Consider the following 26537-nt stretch of genomic DNA (forward strand, 5'->3'; position numbering starts at 1 on the left):
CTAATCTCTTGTATTTAATGGTGTTACTTGTCTACAACTTTGAGGATAAGGTTGTTCTTGAAGGGGTGAGTAATGATACGTGTTATTGGGCTCTTTTAATCTTTGGGCCTTTATGTTACTACCCACTATTGTCATCACTATATATGTACTCTTATTGAGAGATTGAAAATAATGAATGAAATCAAAAAATTTATTTTATTTTTATTTTCTTAGTTTATCTTCTTCATAGTTTAGATTTTTCAAGTTTTAATAGTTTTGTTAGGGTTCTTATACTATATCCTATCAGAACCACAATGGAGATATGAAACTCAAGATTCAATGAAACCAACTAGTTTGACATTTTACTATTGTTCCTTACTTGTTGCACCATTAACTAAAATTGCTATTGGTATAGAGCCACATTCAAAGAAAATATTGCATGTGTGGATTGAAAAAACAAAAAACATCATCAAAATGGAAATAGCAAGTCGAATATGAGGAGCATCATATTGTTAATAGTGGAAAAAGTCGCATAATTAACCCGACTAAATTATATTAGAGACAACATTTTGATCGGTAAAACTAATGTTTATCTATAAATATTATACTTATATAAAAGTTTTAAAACGCACATTAGTCAAACTAACTTTATTTTATTTTATGTATTTTTTTAGTTTAATAACTCAAAATTTAAAATCTTAACACGTTTCAGTTAAGAGACCTATAATTGAATAATAAACTTTATTTCTCAAGATAATCACTAATGAAAGATACTCACAATTTAGAGATATTACTTAAGGTTTTGGAAAATTATTTGGAGTACCTTATAGTCAAAATTTAAAAACGAATTTGATTTAAGTGACTTGTTTGGTTTTGGAGATTTTTTTTTATACTTTTTTTGAGGACTTGCTTTTGCTTCTAAAACGGGGCAATCTTTGCTTATAGTCATGCACGCCTGACCCGAGGAAGGCACGAAGAAAGAAACAAATACTACAATACTAATCCATATGAGACAGATTGATAGGAGATGAAAGCATCACTTGAGTTAAAGACAAACACGTAATTTGGTTCAAATGCTGCTGGCTTGTTACTTTGGTTGACTTTAACAACAAGTTTAAACTTCAAACGTCAAACCTCAAAAAAAAAAATGATGTTTATAATGTGATTTTTGTTTTACTTGAGATAGTCTCTTCATAGATTTGAAATTTAAAGGAATAGATGTATTTCAATATAACTAGAGATATCTCTTGAAGCATATACTTTTCTAATTGGTTTGATTAAAGTTCAATAGTTTTGGGGTTAGATAAATAATATAGTTTTGGTTAAAATTAAGGTTTGAAAGAGACTTTGACTTTGGTTCTAGTGTGCTATTTACGAATAAGTGTGTTATTGTTTCATCAAAAAACATGATACTTAAATAAATAAGAAATCATCATAGACCAATTTTTTATTACTTGGGTCATCTCAAATAATGACGCAACAAGTTGTTTCTAGAAACAAGAAAATAGAAAGAAAAAAACAAAAAAACGAGAGAGAAAGAGTTTTGACTCAAAGTATTTCTACCCCAAACTTCACATAACTTTACAAAGTTATTGCATTATATGAAAGACATACGAGGAGTTGATTTTATAGATGCTTGTGATTCAAGTAATTTACTTAAATCACAAGTTAACCAAGTAGCAAACTAACTCCTAGTTAATTTTAAACCGTCATTTAGAATTATTACAACATCTCCCATAATTTGAAATGTCTACAAGTTTTAATTGACTCCTTTAGTATTCAAATCTTTCAATCTTCAGAGCTTTTGTAAAGTCATAAACAAGTTGCTCCTTTGTATGACAATGTTTGATTTCTACTATGCCTTTCATCACTTATTCTCTTGTGAAGTGAAATTTTGCCTCAATATATCTGCTTATTCCATGTGAGACATATAAGTCTCGCCCATAAGTCACGACCAAAGTCTAGCCTAAGAGATTTAACCTAAAGTCTTATCTGAGGGCTTGATAGAAGTCCCTCCCGAGAGCTCCAACGCCTTGCCTGAGGAACTTGAAGTCACGTCAATCAGACTTAATATAACCTAGTCTGAGAGAATAATAGTCCCATTAAACAAGCTTATCTAAACTCCCCACCTGAGATACTTAGAGTTTCCTCGAGCAGGATCCGACATGCAAGTCTCGCCCAAGAGGCGCGACCGAATTCTAGCCTAAGAGACTTAACCTAAAGTCTTGTCAAAGGTCTTGATAGAAGTTCCGCCCGAGAGGTCCAAATCCTCTCTCGAGGGACTTGAAGTCTCATCAGCCATGCTCAATATAACCTCGTACGGGGGACTAATAGTCCCTATAAAATTGACTTATCTAAACTCTCTTCCTAAAAGACTTGGATTTTCCAAGGACGGGATCCGACATATAAGTTTTGCTCAAGAGGCACGACTGAAGTCTAGCATAAAATACTTAACTTAAAGTCTTTTCGGAGGGCTTTATAGAAGTTTCCTCCGAAAGGTCTAACGTCTGGCCTAAGGGACTTGAAGTCTCATCAGTCAGGATAAACACATGATCTTACTTTGGAGACTTAGGGACTCTTAATACCCAAACACTCTATAGTTAAAATCACTTTGCCCTTTGTTAAAGCCCTCGTGCTTGAGGAACTATATAGTGATATATTTGTAAAAAGCCTAGTAATGGCGGGAGAGTGGTAACCCCTAGGAGGGGCGCACCAGTACCTCACCCTCCATTAGGAACTATCTCGCCCTAAGTGCACTATTTACTTGCCCAGTCATATGAAACATGGGAAAATATGTTCCTCGGTTAAAGGAAAGTTAAGGTCAATAGACTGATCCATGTTCTCTTGGGAAATAGACTAGCCAAGTGAATGGTTACTAGTCCCTAGAAAATACTAGGCCAAAGAGCCTATATAAATACATTGCCCTGTCAGGGGAAATGACGGATCACAACTTACACAACATAACGTATAAGCACAAAGCCTCTCACCTCACGTGAGTTGGCTTTCTCATAGTAATACCTCCGTAAAACATCAATAGACATAGTCTCTCACCACTGTGGTCAAGCCCTAACCACCCTTAACTACAAAGGCCTTTGTGATTTTTTTTCCCGCATAAGGATACCATGTATTCATGTACTTTTTGACAAGTACAAGAATAAATATTTGTTTGTATTAATAATAATAATAATAATTATTATTATTATTATTATTATTATTATTATTATTATTATTTTGTTATGGAATCACAATTGATCAGAGAACGACGGTTGATACTTAAATATTATTTTGTATTATTTAAGTAATATTTCCTATGCTTTCAAAGAATATTGACATATCATTATTTAAATAAAGGAAAATTAATACACAATCAACAAAATTAATTCCACGTAGGAAGATTTCCTACGACCAGTCATCCAAACAAGGGATAGGGGGTTCTGAAAACAAAATCTTTGTTTTATAAAAGGGGAATCACAAAAAAAGTACTTCAGGGGGTAAAAACCAAATCTCGCCCTAATGGCAGGGAGAATCGTACATTTAACCCTAAAATAAATCTTCAAATTAAGCATTAAAAAATTTAAATCAATCATGTTCAGATGCTTAAATACATATCCTTCTTCTCCCCTTTTTTTCATTAAAAAAAAGATAAAAAAGAACAGAAAAGAGATTGAAGAATAAAAAATTCCATTAAATAAATAAAAAAAATTAGCAATATGATCAAGTTCAAAAGTATTTTAAAAGACAAGATAAATGGTTAGCTAGAATCCTAAAGCCTAGGGTTTTTGCTTCAGAAGCTCCATGATAGATTTGATTATTAGGCCCTATTTCATCTTGTCTTCTCACCACATCTTTCATTTGTTTATCCATCTCTTCTTGTTTTGAGACCATGTTTACGTAAATGCCACTAACAGAAGCTAGTTTAGTTTTTAAAGGTTTTTCCTTCTACAAAGCTGAAACCACGGAGGTTGTGAGAGAATTCCACTTATCAGCATAAGCAAAAGAATCAGATGCTATGAGTCTCTGATCTATTAGTTCCTCCATTCTATCAAAAAGAACAATTATACATTCTTCCAATTGGTTCTGGATAAGGGATGGAAGGGTTAAGGGTAAGGATTTTGGAGGATGTGAGTGATTTAGTGAGAATCTTACTTTAGAGAAGAGAACTAGTATTGTCATAATTCCATATCATGTTTCTGCTCAAGAAGGATCTTGACAAGGTTAAATTTGTGTTTTAGGTGCAAGATAATCTTGACTTGGGTTATTTTGGTCAAATTTAGTTTCATGGTGACTTTGAACAGACTAATTGGGGATAATTTCTTATAGGTTTTTGGCTTGGATATCTTATTCAGCTTCAGTCTGAAGTTCAAATGATGGTAGGTATTTAGATTAATATTGAACAATATATGATAAAAGTACAGGTACAAAAGTAAAATCTTGGTGAGAGGGTGAAAAATTTGATTGTGAAGAACCAGAGCTAGATGATGAGGCTGATTTAGGACTGGTTGAAGAGGTGTGAAGGATTGACATAATTTTTTGGGATAGGATCCATGATTAGATTAGGATCAATCATGGTGTTCTGAGGATGGAGAGTTTAGATTCTGTGATAAAGTCACCATCTAAATGTTTATACAAATTGTCTAAAGCAGATGATGCCTTGAAAGTATCTAAAACTTGAGTAATGGCATGATAATCTGAATCATATGAAGTTATAATATTTGATGACAATGTATGTTCAGATGATTCATATTGAGCTAGTGAGATGTGATTTAGGGGATTGGAAGAATCTAGATTTTACTCAAAGACAACATGCTTAGACATACTAATGATTTTAGCAAGATCTGTAGTAGTTTCACCAGCAATTTCCTCTTTTTCTTCAGCTTCTAAACCAATTGGTTAACACCTAAATGGTCCTTCTTATTTCCTTAAAATAACTGATGATGTAGCTTCAACTTCTTTGATTTGGCGATTGAATGTCTCGGCCTCATAAGGATGTGCAACAACCTTATCCTTGAGGGAAGATGTTATAATTTCTGCTTCCATTTTCACATACTCTATCAGCATTTCTTGACATAACTGCTTTACCTCTTGGACCTTCTTTCCCGAGGCAAGACCACTTATTTTGCTTCTTCTTCTGTAGAGATGGACATTTCCCTTGACTTCTTATTCTTCATAGGGGAAACTTTAATGGTATAAGTGACATCCTTTTAAAGAGTTGTTCCACTTCTTGTCTTAGAAGGCATTAAGACATAAGAAGAAATAACTTCCTTTTCCTCATTCTCAGCATCTTAAAGGTCACAACTTTCTTCTTATAACTCTTCTTGAGATCTTCAGAAGCAGTAAGCTTTCTGTTTCTAGATGAATGGCACACATATTTAGCTTTATCTAATAAGAATCACATCATTTTCTCTTTTGTAGTCCTTAGAATGATCTGTAGATAATCCTTGATTAACAATATGAATGATGGAAGGAAAGTTCTCAAGAAACGCATAACAAGCATAACTAACTTGGAGAGGAACTGAAGGCTTCTTGACATTTTTCTTGCTGATGATGCTCATATTTCCTAGAATAGCACCAGACAATATGTTTCCATGAGTTTCTCCCAGAAAACACCAGGAACATTTCTTTCCCTTAGAAGTTGAACAAGTAAACATTGATGAAACAACTCAAAGAAAAGCCTAACATAATGCACATTTCTCTTGTGATTCTTGATGGTTTCTTTGATGGCTTCACAAAGATGGTTAAAGATAAATGCAGCCAGATTTATCTTCTCCCTATTAACTAAGAACCATAAAAAAATGCTTGTGATCCCAAGATATTTGATTTGTACTACCTTCTCTAGATATTAGGCTACAAATTAACATCTCAAATAGAAGTTTGCACATATATGCATATAATTCACTTTACCATAGTCAACAAAGTTGTCTTTGATTAAAAGGGTAGACTTGATTTACTCAGCTTCTTTGCTACCATCCTTAGAGTTTAGAGCAAACATTCCTTCATTATTCACATCAATGACCTTAACAATGAGGACCTGACTAATAGTCGCTTCAGCATCTACTACAACAGACCTTATTTAAACCTCCCTGGTCCTAGAAGTTGTAGCTCTTTCACAAACTTGTGCATTCACCCTGAAATCTTTTTCCATAAGAGGAAAACAAGGACCATTTAGCATATCAAATAAGTTATTCCAACCTTGATGATTAAAGTGTTCCTTAAGCGAAAACCCATTTACCTCGAATGATTCAAAATCTACACTTTGTCCTATAACAAGTTCCTCTTGACAAATCTTTGTAGCTTTGTTCTTTCCAAGAGAGTGAGTCTCAACTTGATGATAGTATGATGATGAAGACATAACAATGGAATTATGGTTTCTAAAAGGGTATTTTTTAAAAATTGGAGAAGGTTACAAAACTGAAAGTGTAGGTTGTGAAGTGTGAGAATGTGTGAATTACAGATCACAAAGTGTTTTGAGTGAAAGCAAATTCGTGATTCAAAAGAGAATTATTGACTAATGAGTTGGAAAGCATAAATATTAAGACAAATTCATCATTACCTAATGATTTTTACTAAACAACTACAAACCACGTGTTAGAGGACGTTTCAGATATGAGAAGCATAAATGGACAAGCATCATAGAAAAGCAGATGTCCAGTTTTCCATTTATGTGTTAGGAAATTAGTCAAAGTATAAGTATCATATTATGAGATGATTTAGAGTTTACTATTCATCATAAGTTGTTTTTGAGCTTTTGATCATAGTGGCTTATGATCATTCTTAGATTTGAGCCAAAATTAAGAATTAAGCACATTATCTTTAAATAGACGTTGGGGGAAGTACATAAAGGTTTACCTTATCACATTGTAATTGCGAAGCTATGTAGCTTATCAATTAAGTCGTATATTATCAGATAATGCAAAGACTTAAGTGTATTAAGTTAGTCCCTACTAGAATCGAGTGGACACTTATGATAGGGAAACCTACTGAAATTAGTATCTCACCCTGCCATAATATTGTTTTTGCATGTGGTTTAGTACATGACAAAGGTAAAGGAAAGGCATTTTGAAGATAGGAATGTTTCGTTACTTTTCTGCTATTTGATCTTAGTTATTTTAGGTATTAGCATGTTAAGTGTCATGTTGGATAATTTTGTATTTTGGAACATGTACTTTGGATGTCGTTTAGACCTTATGTTTGTGTCTGTACCGGTTAAAATTCACTTATAATATTATTCTAGACATATATATATATATATATATATATATATATGATTTATGGGTGTTACAAAACAAATATAAAAGAGATACAACTGAACAGGGGGCTCCAAAAAGAAGTTAGTCGAGGAAAGGTAGAAAAAGCACCAGTTGAACCAAAGAGGCAGTCAACCAAACAACAATCCACTATAAACTAAAGCACGAGAGTGTGTCCTGCTCTTAGTTCAAAATAAAGAGGTCATAATCACGCAAATGAGAGTGCAATTACTTCTAAAAAGACAACTAATTATAGTCACCCAATTATTAATAGCTAAATTTCCCTAAAAAACAAACTTATAACACATGTTCTTAAAAGTCTAGACAATTTCTTGTCAAAGCAAAGCTAAACTCAAGGTCAATCTCTTACCCCCACCTAACCCTTGTAATGCCTCAAATAATGGCATAATCGAATGCAGATTAGGCATCAGTATGGCCATCCACTTAAGCACCATATACTAAATAGTGGATACTGCATCACAAATAACAAACAAATGATTCGCCTATTCTTCCCAAGACAAGCACACAACACACCCTGCCTCACTGTCCCCCCAAAAAAAATCCCTCGTTTCTAGAGATTAAACCTAATTGTTGATTGTACCTAACATACTACATTTTTTATATATTCAATATTAACATATATTTTTCTATCAATGAATAATTTATATTACTAATTCATTCACTTTTTATTTAGTAATTTAATATTCGTTTTCATTTGTTTATTTTGTTTTAGTTGTTACTATTGTTTTGGGCCGGCTACGTTGACCCCAACAAACCACCAAGAAAGGGTCATACTCTTTCCCGAGTCTTCTAAGTACAAGAAGATTATCATCCTAATGATCATAAAAATATATCAACTCCAAGTGTATCCAACGGCTCTCCAAATACCACTATAGTATATAGCAAGTTCTTTATTTTATTTTTCTTTCTCTTTATATATAAAATGTGCCAAATTGAGGTAACAAGTTTTAAATTCAGTTTCATAGTCTTCTTCCTCATATTCTGACTTGAGTGTTGGCCTGCTAACCTTGCAGGCCCCTACACTCCACCACATATGAAGACGCGATATGTCGCACCACTGTTACCCCTCTCATTTATGGTTTTAGAATAGAACAACTATTTTATTTGAATTAGTTAACCAAATTTTATTTATAACTTTTCTTTTTAATTTTGTTAAATAAAGTTTATTTAAAATTTTATTATTTTAAAGAAAAATTCAACAAAAATGAAAGAAAAGTCATGGTCTAAAATTGCTTTCGGATATCCTTTTTAGTTTTTGTTTTAAATTTTAAACAACAAGAATTTATTACAATTGTATTCGTATATCCTTTTTAGTTTTTGTTTTAAATTTTAATTTTTTTCATTTCATTATCTTATATTATTTATCAATTTCATCATATAAATAATTTAAATTAAATCAAAATTAAGTTAAAAAATAGTATTTTTATTTTCACGCGAGTGAACATAAAAAAATAGTCAAACACGAAAGTGTTCGTCTAAAAGCCAATATATATTAATTTAATATGTTTATTTTTTAAATATATTCTTCCTTGTTGAGAGAAATTGATTGACGTGTTAACAACTCAGAGACTCGTTGACCTATTGTAGATTAATTTTATGTTGCTTTATTAAATAGGTTCTAAATATTACATTAATTTTAGTTTATAAATTATGCTTACAATTATTTATTTATAATAAAATGACATTGGTATTTGGTATAGAAATAAATATTTGATAAAACTATGAAATTGATTGTTATATACTTTCAATTTAATTTTTATTAAAGTGTCAATATATCACAATCATCTAAAAATAATATTTTATACATTCTTAAAAGAAAAATAAAATATCATTTAATATTTGATGATTACAATTAATTGACATTGTAAAATATATTTATAAGTTCACCAATCATGCCCAAACAAATAATTAAACAAATATAAAAGAGATAAAACTACGCAGAGGACTCTACAAAGAAGTTGGTTGGGGGAAGGTAGAAAAAGCACTAATTGAACCGAAGAGGCAGCCAACCAAAAAGCATTCCCCTATTAACCAAAGCACGAGAACGTGTCCTTCTCTTAGTCCAATTTTAAGAGGTCACAATCAAGAGAACGACGCTGGAAATGAGTTGAACCTGCCTTAGATCAGTTCGATCCGTTAAGAATTGACCGAGTTCGAGTTTATGACAAACTTTTTTTTCCAGATCAAATTCGACTCATTAAGAATTAGTCGAGTTCAATTTCATCACGATTTTTTTCAGCTCAAACCCGACTTGTTAGTAATTCATGAACATCTCGGTCATTAATTTTTTTGAAAGAAAAAATATATAAATAAAATAAAAGTTATTAAATTGGAATTTATAGAATGTTAATTTTATTTGTATAATTATTCGTAAAAATATTTTGCTCACTTGAGAATATAAATTATCAATTAAAACTGTTAGATTAAAAGAAAATATGATACTAAGATTTAGAGCAAATATTTAAACCTACTCTTAAAGACAATATAACCTATCTCATATATAATTATATTGACTCATGAACCAAATGATCAAGTGATTCTTCCTATCACGAGCTTACAACACACTCTATCTCACTGTCCCTGAGAAAAATCTCTCGTTTCTTGAGATTAAACTTAGTCGTTAATTGTAGCGACCTATCTTTTTTTTTGTATATTTAATTTTAATATATCTTTTTCTATTAAGTAATGAGTTATGTTACAAAATTAATTTAGTTTTTATTTAGTAATTTCTCATTTGTTTATTTTATTTTAGTTATTACTATTTTATCTGTATTATTTAACTAGGCATGTAAAAAAACCCAAATCTGACTACACCCGCCGTGAATCTAATAGGAAAAACGAGTTTAACTAGGGGCGGGCGGGGATGGTGCAGAGAAAACCCGATTTGTAACAATATATAAAGGCAAAATGCCATTTTGGTCTAGTCTTTTTTTTCTTCAAAGATATCCTTTTAAATTTTTGTTTTAAATTTTTTTTTATTTCATTATCTTCTAATATTTATCTATTTAATTATTGAATTAATTTAAATTAAATCAAAATTAAATAAAAAATAGTTCTTTTATTTTTCGGCCGAGTGCAGACAAAAAAGTAGTCAAACACAAAAGTACCCGTTTGAACGTTTGTATATATTAATTTAATTTGTATACTTTTAGAAATATATTATTCCATGTAGAGAGGTTTAAGTTTTAACAACTCACACATTTGTTGACCTATTGATAATTAATTTTATGTTGCTTTATTAAATAAATTATAAATATTACAATAATCTTAGTTTATAAATTAGTTATACAATAGTTATTAGTAAAATGAAATTGGTATAGAAATAAATATCGATAAAACTAAGAGATTGATTGTTATATATTTTCACTGTAAAAAGTGTTATAAAGTTAATATATCACAGTCATCTATAAATATTTTTATTTATCTTTAAAAGAAAAATAAAATATAATTTATTATTTGACTATTGTAATTAATTGAGATTGTAAGATATATTTATACTTTCACCAATCATAAGAACTAAACAAATATAAAAGAGATACAACTAAGGGGATTCTAAAAAGAAGTTGGTTGGTGAAAGGTAGAAAAAGCACCAATTGGACCGAAGAGGCAGTCGACTGAATAATAATCCCCTATAAACGAAAGCACGAGAGTGGATACTACGTCATAATTAACACACAAATGATTTGACGATTCTTCTTAGCACAAGCACACAACACACCCTGCCTCAATGCCCCCCCCCCCCCCCCCCCCCAAATCTCTTATTTCTTGAGATTAAACTTAGTCGTCGATTGTACCTAACAAACTATATGTTTTATGTATTCAATTTAAATATACCTCTTTCTGTCAAAGAATGATTTATATTACTAAATTAATTCACTTTTATTTAGTAATTTCACATTCGCTTCTATTTGTTTGTTTTGTTTTAGTTATGACTATTGTTTTGGGTCAGCCATGTCGACCCTGACCAACCACCAAGAGGGCCCTCACTCCTTCTAAAGTCTTCTCAGTATATGAAGATTATCATCCTAATGATCAAAAAAAGATATCAACTCCAATCCAATGACTCCAAATAGCACACATAGTATAAAGCAAGTTCTTTATTTTTCTTTATATATATATATATATATATATATATATATATATATATATATATATATATATATATATATATATATATATATATATATATATATATATATATATATATATAAAGAGAAAGATAGAGAGAGAAGGTGCCAATTGAGATAACAAAATTCAAATTCAGTTTCATATTCTTTCTCCTCATATTCTAACTTGAGTGTTGGATCGCTAACCTTGCAGGTCCCCAATTCTGTAATGCCTTAAATATCTAACACTTATCATCTTGTTATTCAATATGGATTAGTGTGCTTAATAAGGAGAGTATGGATTAATCAAACCCTAGTGGCAACCATTAGTGAATTGAGATAAGTGGCAAGGGAGAATTTTACTTTTTTTCATGATCACTATATAAGCCCGTTGTAGAGAGAATTGAGAGAGAGAGAGAGAGCGGGAGGGATATATATATATATATATATATATATATATATATATATATATATATATATAGAGAGAGAGAGAGAGAGAGAGAGAGAGAGAATGAGGGAGAGAGAGACGAATTATAGGGAGAAAAGGAGGAGTCATTGATCAAGTTTCGTCATTCCAAGTTACATGTGTGAGGATTCTTGATTTCTTGTAGAAGAAGGATAAGACATGCTTGGATAATCATATCCTTCTCATCATCACCACTAAATTCGAATTTAAGATTAAAAATTTGGGGTTTCCACAGTTTTGTAATTTGGGGTTAGCACTAACATAGAAAAATGTATGAAAGGTGGGAACTAAATAACTTGATAATACGTTCTTGCTTGATAATTATTCATGTGTGATTGCTTGATCAGGTTATTTTGAATGTAGCTAAACTGCTTTTGGGTCTATTGCAAATACAATAGGTCTCAAAGGTCCCCCACACACTAAAAGAGAGAGTGCCCAAAAATATGGGTTGGACATGGCCCGTGTCCATTGACACGGGAGGACTGTGTTCCTTTATAGTTTTATGCATGAGGCGTGATTGGGCCTGGCACATTGGCTAATACAGGGTAACTATGTTCCATTATGGATTTAGTATGGGGAGGGGTGTGCTTAACCAACACGGGTCGTGTGCTTTAACATGGATAGGCTTTGTTGACCCCATGACTTGTGCATTCTTGTGTTGTTTTTGGAACCCTAGTTGGTCCAAGTATGGTGATTTTTCTTTTTTGGTATTGTAAGTGGTTGAGTGAAACTAAATCGCTTGAAAATGCTCGACAATTCAGTTATTATTTATTAGTGAACTTCTAAGGGAATGCACGATGATTGAAAAGTAGGGTTAGTATTCATACTCTTCCAAATAAAAGAAATTGAAATGAATGAAAACCCTAATGGCACAATTAATGTTGCGGCCTTTTATCTAAGATTTATTGTGATGCTCCTTAAATTAGTTATTAGGATGTAGCATGTGATTCATCGAGAATTTATTTAATAGTTAAAGTGGCTTCTCATAGATGCTAGGTTCCTAGTTAGCTAAGAAGCAATTAATAATGAAATGTGAGGAAACCTTAGGTTTAAGGAGTTCACCTAGAGATGTGACAGTCGAACACGAAAGAGATTCACTAGTTGATACATGTAGAGAATGGTCGATTATAGGCTTGATGTTCTGACACTAATGCTGCCCTTATTGGTATGTGTAGTGAACGACCAGTTTCCGAAGAAACCAATCTTAGACTTGTGTGAGGAATATTAAGGTTTAATGAATATCGAGGAATTGTTACCATGATAGAGAGAGGGATATGTTTAGTGTTTATGACCTAATTCAGGCTACGATAAACAGTGGTCGGGGTAGGACATTGTATATAGAATGGACTTTCGCGGCCTGTGATCGGGCCCATGTGAGAGGCAACAACTATGGAGAGGTATTCCATAAGTGTAGAATGTCCAAGACCAATGACTGCTCCCATGTGAAAGGCAGTGGCCGAGGAGAGATGTTCCTCACTTAGTAGGGGAATCTGTGACCCGTGTCCAAACTTGAGTGATAAGTTATGACCGGGGAAAAATGTCCCATTCATTTATAAATTCGCAAGGTATATGTGAACTTGGCTTATTATATCCACGCACAGTTTGAGATCGATTAGATCTCGAAAATCTAAAACTTTCATAATAACAAGATTCTTTGAAACTCTAATATTGAAATGGCCCCTAACTCTAAGGCTAGGAATTTAAGCCATTTTCAGCTTAAACTTTATCTCTTTCATTGCATTATCTTCTACTATTTATTTGTTTGATCATATAATTAATTTAAATTAAATCAAAATTAAATAAAAAATAGTGTTTATATTTTCACAAGAATACACAAAAAAAAAAGCGGCTAGATTGGCGCAAAAAATGTCTGTCTAAACGCTAATATATATTAATTTAATATGTATATCTCTAAAAAATAATTTTTTTCCTATTTAGAGAAGCCGATAGATATTTTTACAATCCACACATTGTTTACGATTGTTAATTAGTTTAATGTTGCTTTATTGAATAAATATTTAATTTAAAATTATTTAAATAATTTAATTATCAATAAAATGACATTAATATAGAAATAAATATGCATAAAACTAAATAATTAATTCATATAATTTAATTATTAATAAAATGACATTGGTATAGAAATAAATATTATTTCATACATATTAAAAAAAAGTATAATTAATTGAAATCATAAAAAATAGTTATACCTTAAATAACACAATAAAAAAAAATCTAGAACTAATCAATAAAAAGGTATAAATAATTTTATATTTTTCCATATTTTAAAAAATATATTTTTCCATCTATAAAAAAGTTTATATACCTTTTGATAGATAAGATAATAATTTTATACTTTTTTCATTTCTAAAATTATGAAACAATTTAAATAAATATTTTTTTATTATAATAAAGTAAGGTTCTAATCAATTAGACGCAAATTCATTGTATTTAATATTTCTTTTTACAATTGTATTTATAAACAAAATATAAATGGGAAACACCATTTTAGTGTAGTTTATTTTGTTCCAAATATATTCCTTTTAATTTTATTTAAATTTAATTTTTTTCTATTCCATAGTTTTTTACTATATTTATTATATAATTAATTTATTCACACAAAAATACAAACAAACAGACTTGAATATTAGCATATATTAATTTAATATGTATATTTCGAAAAGTCTATTATTCTATATTGAGAGGACTTGATTGATATTTTAACAATTCATTCATTGTGTGTGTATGTGTGATCTATCGATGAAACGTTTGAGTTCTGAGATTGTGTTCATCCTGCCTATTAAAAAAAACAACTCACTCATTCATTGAACTATTGTTTATTATTTTTATGTTGCTTTATTAAATAATTTCTAAAATATTAAATTAGTTTTAGTTTATAGATTGTTTATACAATTTAATTATTAAAAGAACATTAATATAAAAATAAATTTCTTTAAACTAAGAGCTAAGGGATTAATTGTCATATATTTTTAATATTAGAAATTTTAAAGTGTTAGTTTATCACAATCATCAATAAATATTATTTTATACATTTCAATAAAATATTTTTTTTGACAATTACAAATTATATTTATACAATGCATATCTAGAACTAACCAATCAATTACTTAGTTAACACAAAATAATATAATAGGTATCTATAATTTTTCTATCCTATGAATATTCTTCTATTTGTAAAATTAAAAAACAATTAAAATAATTAATTTTCTCTTTTTAAACTTTCACCTTTTTTATTACATTAACTTAACTTGTTTTATTATTATTAAATTAATAAAAAAAATAGTCTTTATATTTTTACGTGAATGTATAAAAAAAGCGGATAAACGCGGTTGAACGCTATATACACTAATTTAATTATTTTTTCTATGTTGAGATGTTGATACAAACTTGTTGATGATTTAACGTCGTTGACTTATTATTAATTATTTTATGTTGCTTTATTTAATAAATTTTGAATATTATATAAATTATGATTTATAGATTATTTATACAATTTAATTATTCATAAAATAATTTTAGCCTAGAAATAAATATTAATAAAATTAAGAGATTAATTATTATATTAATATATTTTTAATATAAAAATTGTATAATGTGAGTTTATCACAATCATTTATAAATAATATTTGATATATAGTTAAACGAAAAATAAAATATAGTTTAATATTTAACAATTACAATTAAGTGCATATTAAAAAGAATTCTAGAACTAATCAATCAATTAGTATATAGATATTTACAAATTTTTTATTCTATGAATATTTATTACCTATTTATTTTCCATTTGTAAAACTAAGAAACAATTTAAATAATTAATTTTCCCTCTTTTTAAATCTTTCTATAATATAGACATGTGTGAAGTGATCCAACCACGTCGAAAGTAGGCTACACCTCAACACTCAACCCAAATAACCTACGCATAAAAAACAGTGCCGAATTCTAATTGGTCCACGTGTCACACGGCCCCTGTAGGCGCGTGGACCCCATCTCTTTTAAATCTCGATTCCCTCTTTTGATAGCAACCTCTCACTTCCACCTCTCAAGCTCAGCTCAAAATTACCTTCCTTTTTATTTTATTTTTTTATTATTATTTTTTATTATAAATATTTTCTTTTCTCTGTCAAAATTATTACAGAACCAACGAACCTTTCCCTCTTTTATTTATTTAATTTTTTTTCTTTCGTAATTATAAAATCAAATCAATTTTTGTTTCGCTTCTCACACTTCCCGGAACCTTCTCTTCACTCCTTTCACCAATTTTCCGTTGCCATGGTTTCTCTCTATCACATCATTTTCATCTTTTTCATTTCATATACTCCTATATGATTTATGAACCCACCTTTCCTCTTTTTCTCTTATTATAATTAAAATTTTAATCTCAAACTAAACTCGCTTAGTCATTAATTTTTTTTGGTATTAGAGAGAAAGAAATGAGATGAAGCCGATTCAGCTTCCACCTCCAACCGCCACCGGCTCAGCTGCAGGTTCTCCTAACCGTCCTCAGCGCCGCCGCAGAGACCTTACGCTTCCGCTTCCTCAGCGTGACACAAACTTAGCGGTTCCGCTTCCGCTTCCTCCGTCCGGTGGTAGCGGTGGAAGCGGAAATGGTTCTGGAGGAAACGGAAGTGGAGGAGGGAACGGAGGAGGAACGAATCAGAATCAGAATCAGCAACTAGTGATTCCGTTCTCCGAGCTTGAGAGGCTGAACCGGATCGGAAGCGGTAGCGGAGGAACGGTTTACAAAGTAGTTCACAGAATCAACGGCCGTGCGTACGCGTTGAAGGTGATATACGGTCATCACGAGGAGTCTGTCCGTCGTCAGATCCATAGAGAAATCCAGATCTTGAGAGATGTTGATGATCCGAACGTGGTGAAGTGTCACGAGATGTACGATCACAACGCTGAAATTCAGGTTCTGTTGGAGTACATGGACGGTGGTTCTCTCGAAGGGAAACACATCCCTCAGGAGAATCAGCTTGCTGACGTGGCGCGTCAGATCCTCCGTGGACTCGCGTATCTCCACCGTCGTCACATCGTTCATCGAGACATCAAACCGTCGAATCTGTTGATCAATTCGCGGAAACAGGTTAAGATCGCTGATTTTGGTGTAGGTAGGATTCTGAATCAAACGATGGATCCGTGCAATTCATCGGTAGGAACGATTGCTTACATGTCACCGGAGAGGATAAACACCGATATCAACGACGGACAATACGATGCTTACGCCGGTGATATATGGAGTCTAGGTGTGAGCATATTGGAGTTTTATATGGGGAGATTTCCGTTTGCGGTTGGGAGGCAAGGTGATTGGGCGAGTTTGATGTGTGCTATTTGTATGTCGCAACCACCGGAAGCTCCGGCGAGTGCTTCGCCGGAGTTTAGGGATTTCGTTTCGCGGTGTTTGCAGAGAGATCCGTCGAGGAGATGGCCGGCATCGAGGCTGCTTTCGCATCCGTTTCTGGCTCGAACCGGTTCTCATCAGAATCAGAGTCCTCCAAATCTTCATCAGATGCTTCCTCCTCCACCAAGGCAAATGTCTTCTTAGTTGGTGTATTTTTTTTGTTTTTATTTTAATTATTATTATTACTGCTACTGTTTTCAAGAAAAGAAGAAAAAATTGGTTGAATCAGATGCTGAGATTGTTGCCATAGCATGAATGATGAATCTAGCACTGGTTACCTGTTTTTTAATTTTATTTTTATCTTTATAAATGTTATATTATGTACCAAAATGTAATCCAAATCAAACGCATCCTTTATTTTGCTTAAAATTATGTAACTGCTTTTCACTAGTTTTGTTTTGTTGTTATCTTTTTTATGCTTAATGATTGTGCACGTTTGGTTGGTTGAAGGTAATAGGAATAGAATGATGATGCATTGAGAAGGATTGAGTTTTGTTCTTGTTCTTTTCTGATTATTGTTATTGTCATAGATAGATAGATTCATTAGTAATGGTAATGGTAGTGATTTGTAGTTAAAATAGGTAATCTAATCTAATCTAAATCTATATGATTATGATGATGATGATGATATGATTTGTTGAGTTGGGTTTTGGGGTCCCCATTTTGGTTCATTCATTCAGAAAGCGAAATGGAATATATGATTATCCTAGAGAAAAGGTGAAAGAAGGAACATAATCTCGTTCTAAACCCTTTTGGGTTTGGCACTTTTTCAATATTAGTGGGTTTGGTTCTTTTTAAGTGCTTTAACTTTTGGTTATTTGATTACTCATAGCATGGTTATGTTTTTCTGTGTTATATTTGGGATCCTAGTTTTTATAGATGGTGAAGATTAAGATATATTGTTTCTTCTCTCACATTCTAGTATTATTTGGTTTCATTGATTTTGGTTATGGCTATACCAAATTCTACTAGAAAAACATTACAGTATTATCCAAATCTGGTAATGGCTTGAAATGGAGGTACCATTTTGAGGTACCTACCACCAATAGGTGGGTGGTTGATTGAAGGAAAATGGTTGAGTTGTGATACCAATTATTGCTAAAATTTAAAGTTTGAACTGTAAAGGGAAGAAACATGTGTATGATTATCCACTTTAACGGCATATGAATGTGTTATTTGCTATTGCTGGAATCACGAGTTACAGTGGAAGCAAAATCAGTGGAAAACAGCTAATAATAGATATATGAGCTATGAACCTAAACCTCGTGTATGATTGTCTCATAAGGTCAAACTAAGCCTTCATGCCTTAAGCGCAGGGGAAAAAAATTGTCAACCAAACCTATGGTAAGGTAGCTATGGAGGATCCATTCAAAAAAAAAAAAAAAAAGTAGCTATGGAGGAGTTGATGATTGCAGTGTTTTAAAAACCGGACCGGACCGGCCGGTCGGACCGGTCGAACCGGGAACCGGCCAGGTAACCGGTCTGGTTCAATAGTCAGATCGGGTATGCCATCAAACCGGTGGGAACCGGTGAAAACCGGCGAAAACCGGAAAAACCGGGAAAACCGGGAAAACCGGAAAACCGGCGGTCTAATTGCTTTTTTTTTGTTTTTTTTTAAATTTTTTATTAAACTTTTTTTTTAACATTTCTTTTAAATTTTTTTTTAATTTTATTTTTAATATATTTAGTAGTGTATTACTTAAATAGCATTCTCACATAGTTTTTTTCGTTAGTGACAAATTAAAAACTTTATTGTCTATTTGTTATCTTTGCTAATAAATTTTCTTAAATAGCATAAATATATTAAATTTTATTTGATTTTCTTTTTAGGAGGATCCTATTTTGAATTAAATTTGGTACACATTGGAGATATTTTGTTATAAACTATTCAATTAGATTATGTTGTAATTAGACTTTGTTTGCAATTAGACTTTGTAATTTTTTACTATTTTGTTATGTGTGATACCTTTGTTTAAAATTTGAATTTAAGTTATGAAATTGTGAATTTATATATGATATTTTTAAAAAATTTAAAAGCTAGTTATATTTTTTTAGAGACTGAATCATCCAGTTCGACCGGTTTTATACCTATATAATGACAGGTCTATTCAACCGAGTTATCCGGTTTAATCCGGTTTGGTCGTGCGGTTCGACCAGTGACCCAGTGGTTCGACCGATAAACCAGTGACCCAGTACCCTCACCGGTTCGATGACCGGTCCGGTTTTTAAAACACTGGATGATTGAGTGTATGATTGTATCACTTTTTGGATATTGAGAGTTGAATTTAGAGAAGAGATATAAAATTGATTTTGATATCTTAGATTTTTTTAAAAACAAAATTGATTTTGCTTTTAAAATACTATGAAACTCAATTTGATAAATTATTTTACAATTGACACTCAATAAGTTACTTCATAACAAATAGTAAATATGATTGCAAAAATAAGAATAAAATTTGAAATTGATCACACCGGATTAAAAAAATATGATGATGATAATTTTGTAAATAAAATCTTATTTTTAAGTTCTAGCGTGTAATAATATACCGTATATTTTTATAAAATGAGTATAATAGCGCGTAATAATAAATTTTCTATTTTCGAAGAATGGACTTGAAATAACCAAATTTATATTATTTCCGTTTATATTAAAGTGAGTGTAAATTTTGAAAAGAATTGATTCATATAAACAATAATTTTTATTATTCTCATTTGTTCAATTGTAGATTTTATAAATTAAGTTAATTTAAGTTTTAATATTTTTAAATAGACATTCTATATTTTTAAAAAAGGGAAAAATTAAATTATTGTCTAAATTTGTTTAATGCATATAATATAAAATAGAGTCTAAATTTATTTAAATTCAATGTATATATTTGATAATTTACGTAAATTTTTATTAAATAAAATGCAAATTTATTTAAATTAATATCTATATGTAACCGTTTACATAGGTTTTATTTAAATAGAGTGTAATATAACACAATAAAATTGACATTTTTTTACTTATCTTATACGATAAGTTTACATTAGATTATAATACACGTAATATGTGTTTAAAAACACGACTACGAAATATTCTTTTAGTGAAATTATTTGATTGAATTCATGTAATCTTATGTGAAATTAATTTTTTATTTAAAAAAAGTTATTTTTAAAATTTATTCAATAATTAATATATTTGTCCGTATATGGTTTGATTTGGATATTATTCAATGAATTAGAAAAGTTTTTTTTTCTATAATAAAGTATGAAGGAAGTAATTGAACTAGTTTACAAATATAACATAACAAAAATGTTTAATTATAAAAATGAAAATAACAAGTAAAGTTCTAAAATTAAAGTATGAAATTCATAAGAAAACTATAATTATTGAAAATGTATATTTGAATTATTTGAATTTAAAGTTATAAATTAGTAAATTAAGTTATAAATGATAAGAAAGCAACAATTATTAAACTTGGTTAATATGTTTGTCAAACAGACATTAACTTATCTAGAATTATAGGTTTTTTTACTTTCAAATAATTTTAATTTCGTATTGAATTTAATCCTCAATTCAATTTTTAATTGAAAGCATCAAAATATAAATGATTTTACATTGAATTTGATTTAAGCAAAATTAGTTTTGTAAAATTATTTTTTACAATTAATTTATATTACAACAAAATCAAACACAAATTCAAATGAGTTTTTATCAAGGTTGTCACACTCAAATTTTTACATTAATTTATTTTATTTATGTGAAATCAACTCATAAATTAATTTAAAATTTTTAATATTAAAATTAATATATATATATATATATATATATATATATATATATATATATATATATATATATATATATATATATATATATATATATATATATATATATATATATATATATATATATAATATTATATACGTATCAACAATTTAAATAATATTCTATATTAAATCATAAAAGCATAGAATTTGTAATTTTATACAATCTTATATAATAAGATGAAATAGTATTAGAATTTGTGTGATTTTAATGAGTTTATATCATGTTAACTTAGATAAAATAATATTCAACTTAGATTTTATTTAGGTTTAATTTTGAAAATAATTTAATTAAAAAAATATATTTCAAAATTTAAAATTCATAAATTTTATAAAATTGAACAAATTTAAAAATATAATTTAACAAAGCTATAAACTAGTTTATTATGTCTGTCAAACCGACATTAACTTATCAAGAATTATAACTTTTTTTTTTTTTTACTTTCAATTAATTTTGATTTGATCTTGAATTCAATGCTCAATTCAATTTTTAATTGACTGCAATAAAAACATATAAATGAATATACATTGAACTTAGTTATAGCAATATTAATTTTATAAAATTAATACTTTTAAAATTATTTTATATTACAACAAAATCAAACACAAAGGCTCTATTTTGTAAAATTAACATTGCTGGTAACTTATAGCTGATGACTAATAACTGATGGCTGATAAAATAATTAATGTGTTTGATAAAATTTGCGGGTTAACTAGCTGATACATATAAAATGACATAAAAAATATTTATAAATTAATAATTAAATGCATATTTAAAATAATTAAAATTTATAAGAGTAATAGTGGAAGAAAAAATGATAAGCTATAAGCTATAACCTAAAATGCTATTTTAAATAGTGTTTAAAAAATAAGCTATAAATTAGTAAAATAAACTATAAATTTGTGATGAAAAAATTATTATCAAACAAATTTTTTTATTATAAGCTATAAGTTCAAAATAGAGCTTGTCAAACAGAGTCAAATTCAAGTGAATGTCAAACTTAAATTTTTATATTTTTTTATTTACGTGAAAATCATCTCTTATTAAAATAATATTTATTACATACATATTTATACAATATTAGAATAAATGTATCCACAATTCAAATTTTAACTTAACTGTAAAATATAAAAAAAATATCAATTTACTATAGTAAAGTGACATGCTATAAAATATCTATCATAGGTCAAAGAGTTGAATACTAAGAGCAAAAACTCTTTGCAAAGTCACATATTTCACATTTTCATTCATTCAAAAAAGACAAATAACCTCAAAATTGACTTAAGCTTAAGAAAATTGACTATGACAAAGAATTAACAACTTGCTTATAATTGAGAAAGAATGAAGCAACTTCGTTCACAACTTCACCAACTTAATAAAGTCAATTAAAAAAAATGCACATGTGAACATGAGTTTGAAATTTGAATAGTTAATAATACAATAATTCTATATCTTAATTTAAGATTATATTTTGTTGTTAATGATAATAGATTTAATTTTGTGTTTAGATGGAAGATATTCTGAACTGATTTTAACACAAGTGAGTTAGCAAAATTGATTTATATTTTAATACATTTATATAAAAGTGAATTGATCAATAAATTTCAGTGTAAAAATTATTTAGACTCAATTCTAAATATAGAAACTACAAATTCTAACCTTATATAAAATAAATTTTTAAGACATAATCAATTTTAATTTTAATAAAACAATCACTTCAAAATCACTCCGAATCAATGTTACATTTCTAAAGTTGATTCTGAATTTTCTAAAAATTTTCTAAAATGCAATCCAAATGTTTTAAGAAAAGAAGAGATGCTTTAACTTTTGAGAATCTACACTGTATGATTCTTGTTCATATATATTTGTTGGTGGATTATGCTTTATAAAAAGTAGAATTAGATGCATGTATTGTTTAATACTTTTCCGGATTTTATGTTAATCCGTACAAAGCTTTTGGATGGACTTGTTGGTGTTTATCTTAGTGCATGTTTGGTTTGGCTTTTGAAAAGGCCAAAAGCAATTCTAGAGGTGTAGAATCAATTCTGGGTGATTTTAAGATGTTTGGTTTGACAAAAGTAGAATTGATTCTGTCTCCAGAATTGATTCTACTTGAAGCTAGAATTTGTAGCTTCTACCTCCAGAATTGATTCTGGATGATTTTTACACTGTAATTTATTATTCAACTCACTTTTACAAAAATGTATCCAAACATAAATCAATTCTGTTAAACTTAATTCTGCTAGAATCAATTCTACCAAACTCAATTCTACTAGAATCAATTCTGTCCACCGCCAATCCAAACACACCCTTAGTGTGATGCGCAATATGTACTAAGATATTCTTTTTACCCTTTTGTACTCGCAATTGAAGTAGTAAATACTAACCACGTTTGATTTGGTTTTTGAAAAAGTCAAAAACAATTTTAAATGTGTAGAATTAAATTTGAATAATTTTAAGATGTTTGGTTAGACAAAAATAAAATTGATTATGTCTCCAAGGTTGATTTAAAATAATTTTAAATGTGTAGAATTAAATTTGAATAATTTTAAGATGTTTAATTAGACAAAAGTAAAATTGATTATGTCTCCAAGGTTGATTTTATTTAAAGCTAGAATTTGTAGTTCATGTTTCCAGAATTGGTTATGGATGAATTTTACGGTGTAATTTATTATTCAACTCACTTTTACGTATATCTAAACATAAATCAATTCTAATAAACTCAATTCTAATTGAATCAATTCTACTAAACTCAATTATACTAGAATGAATTCTGTCCACCATCAATCTAATTTGATTAACTAAGAGAAATTACCATTTAACTTAACAACCAAATTGAATTGGATTTCCAATTTAACAAGTCACGAACCTAGAATCAAATTAGGGGTGTAAATAAATATTCATGAGACGGATAATATAATATGTGTGTTTGCTATAAATATAATATTTATATCTGCACATATATTCGTTAAGCGAGTAATTCGTGGATTTTAAGATATATGTGGATATTTAGATATTCACGAATAACATTTTTTTTTAAATATTTTTTTTTAAAAAAATATTTTAATTTTTTTTTAAAACACAATTATTATCACATAACATCCATATAATCCGTTCTCAATTTAACAACAAAATTTCATACATTAGTTTCTTTCTTTTTTATCAATTAACATCTAAACATAATATCCATACATGTCATTTTTACCCAAAAACAAACGAAAAATATTGTGATTGTGGTTATGGTGGAAGATCAAACGTTGAAGGAGTAGGAAGGAAGGCATTGGTTGGACGGAAGAAAAACGATATTGGTTGGTTGAGCGGTAGAATTGTTGAAGTAAACTCTAGAGTATAGAAGAAACTTAAATATGAAATGGCTAAATAGGATTGTATGAAATTTAAAAGATTTTCTTTAAAGAAAACTTAAAAAAAAGAGAAAATTACATTTTTTAAAATATGAAAAAATAGAGTATAATAATATAATTATATTTAAATAACTTTTATAATTTATTAACTGATAGGAATATCTGCTGGCATGGGTATCATCAAACTCACATTCGTATCCATTTAAGAACGGATATTTAAATATCCATTTATTTTATCCGCAGATATCCATTAAGTTATCCGCCCCATATCTGTGACGAATTTTATCCGCAGATACCCACATGTATGAATTTTTTGCCATCCCTAAATCAAATATTATCCAATTTCACTAGGGAACTAAGAATGCTCGATGAAATGGAGTAGACTCGATGCGGTGGAGCGAATCTCCGTGCTACAACACAGAGGTGAAATTGTAATGTTAACACTCCAATATTCAAATCAATAAAATAATGACGACTAATATGAGTTCTGAACGTTCCTTGCCATTTCAGTGTAGAATGCATGAGAGCGTTTGATGACATCTAACGGCAGACACTAATCCATAGTTTGGATCTAGTGTGGAGCTCTAGAGCATGGTTACACTACACCTTAAATGCCTTGGTGTAATGACTTTGGACTGATGATTGAGCCTCCCCCTTTGGAGCATGTGGCGAGCCCATAACGGTTTCCCCCAAGACTTGTTATGGCGCAACGATGAGAAATATTTCAGAAAAATGAGCCAACTTAGAAGGCCAAATTCACTGCTTGGAGAAGTGGGAAAGATTTGGGAGCCAGCGTGAGTGATCTTGGAAACAAGCGCATTAAATGCTAGTCTCATTGTTGAAACATCTAACATGATTCTTACACATGACCTTTGTTCCTTAGACTAGGGTGTGACATTTTCCTCTAGGATGCTCAAGTGTACTTGAGTGCCACCATTTTCTTTTATGTAAGACCATCGATTTACGAGCCTTGCCTTAATATATAAAAGCTATTTCACCTTCCTAACCATGTTTCCACTCTTTGCGCAAATTGTAATTTTTTTCTTCTTTAACCAATTCCAATTTCTTTCTCTTGATTCCCGATGATTCCCAGTTCATCTGTTTTGTTCTTTATTTGGATTCCTCATTTTCTCAATTCATCACACATAGGGGTAACAAAACAAACCGTGGCTCGCACACCCGCCGAAGAATGGCGGGTTGGATTGAGATTTTGGATCAGTCGCCCAACAAAGCCCACCCTGCCAAAGTCCGCCGTCCGCTAACACTTGTCCCTTCATTCAGCCCGTCCCGCCTTAAGTCCACAATTTTTTAGTTAATTCTAATAATTTCAATTCTTGATGGTTTTATTTTATATATTTAATTGTGAATATATGCAATATTTTTTAAGTAAAATTTGTCAAAAAGATGCTTTACAAAAAATTGTTCTGTGAAAAATCTAATTTAAAGGTAAAAGAAAAGCCTATTAATTTATTAAAAAAAAGACGGGCAAGCCCGCCGTTTGCAAACCTACAACCTTGTCGGGGCGGACTAGATTTTTATGCCCATTTTTACTTGGTGGGCTTGCCCGCCCCGCTTTTTTTTTTACGGGCTTAAGGAGGACGAGGCGGACGATCCGTTTTGCCACCCCTAATCACACCCTCATGACTATCCTTTATTTTAACCAGCCCTCATCCTTTAGCTCTTTCAAGTACCATTTATCTTCTAGTTTACAACTTGTTGTTTTAGTCATGGATAATATGGGAGATGACCCTGCGAATCTTCTCGACATATTTAGTTGTGACGAAGCTAGTGACACTTTATTTTAAAACTAGGGGAAAGTTTTTTTAAACTAAAAATAAAATAAATTAAGGAAACTCCTCGGTTTTATCAAAATATTGAGATAATATATTATTTGCAAAAATGGTGAATGCTAAGAAATTGAAAGTAACATGTCTTGTTTCTATATTTTATTTTTTTAACATTCACCATTTTTTGTGCTGCAATTGGTTGCAACTTATAACATGTTTAGAAAAAAATTTCTCAATATTGTCTACAGAGGAAAGAAATACTATTTTTATTGACCACATAGGAAGGGTATTCCAAAAATACAACAACATCAACACCATTATGCGAGATAGATTGCAAGA

General features: G+C 29.9%; 1 protein-coding gene across 1 annotated transcript; it reads left to right on the forward strand.

Annotated features, from left to right (window-relative positions):
* Nucleotides 1-15993: 15993 nt before the first annotated feature.
* On the forward strand, nucleotides 15994-17628 carry LOC131601041 (mitogen-activated protein kinase kinase 4-like). The gene has a single exon (XM_058872752.1). The coding sequence runs from the start codon at nucleotides 16273-16275 to the stop codon at nucleotides 17380-17382; it is 1110 nt and encodes a 369-aa protein (XP_058728735.1). The 5' UTR covers nucleotides 15994-16272; the 3' UTR covers nucleotides 17383-17628.
* The last annotated feature ends 8909 nt before the right edge of the window (nucleotides 17629-26537 follow it).

This window comes from Vicia villosa, linkage group LG5, assembly GCF_029867415.1.
Source record: "Vicia villosa cultivar HV-30 ecotype Madison, WI linkage group LG5, Vvil1.0, whole genome shotgun sequence".
Lineage (NCBI taxonomy): Eukaryota > Viridiplantae > Streptophyta > Magnoliopsida > Fabales > Fabaceae > Vicia > Vicia villosa.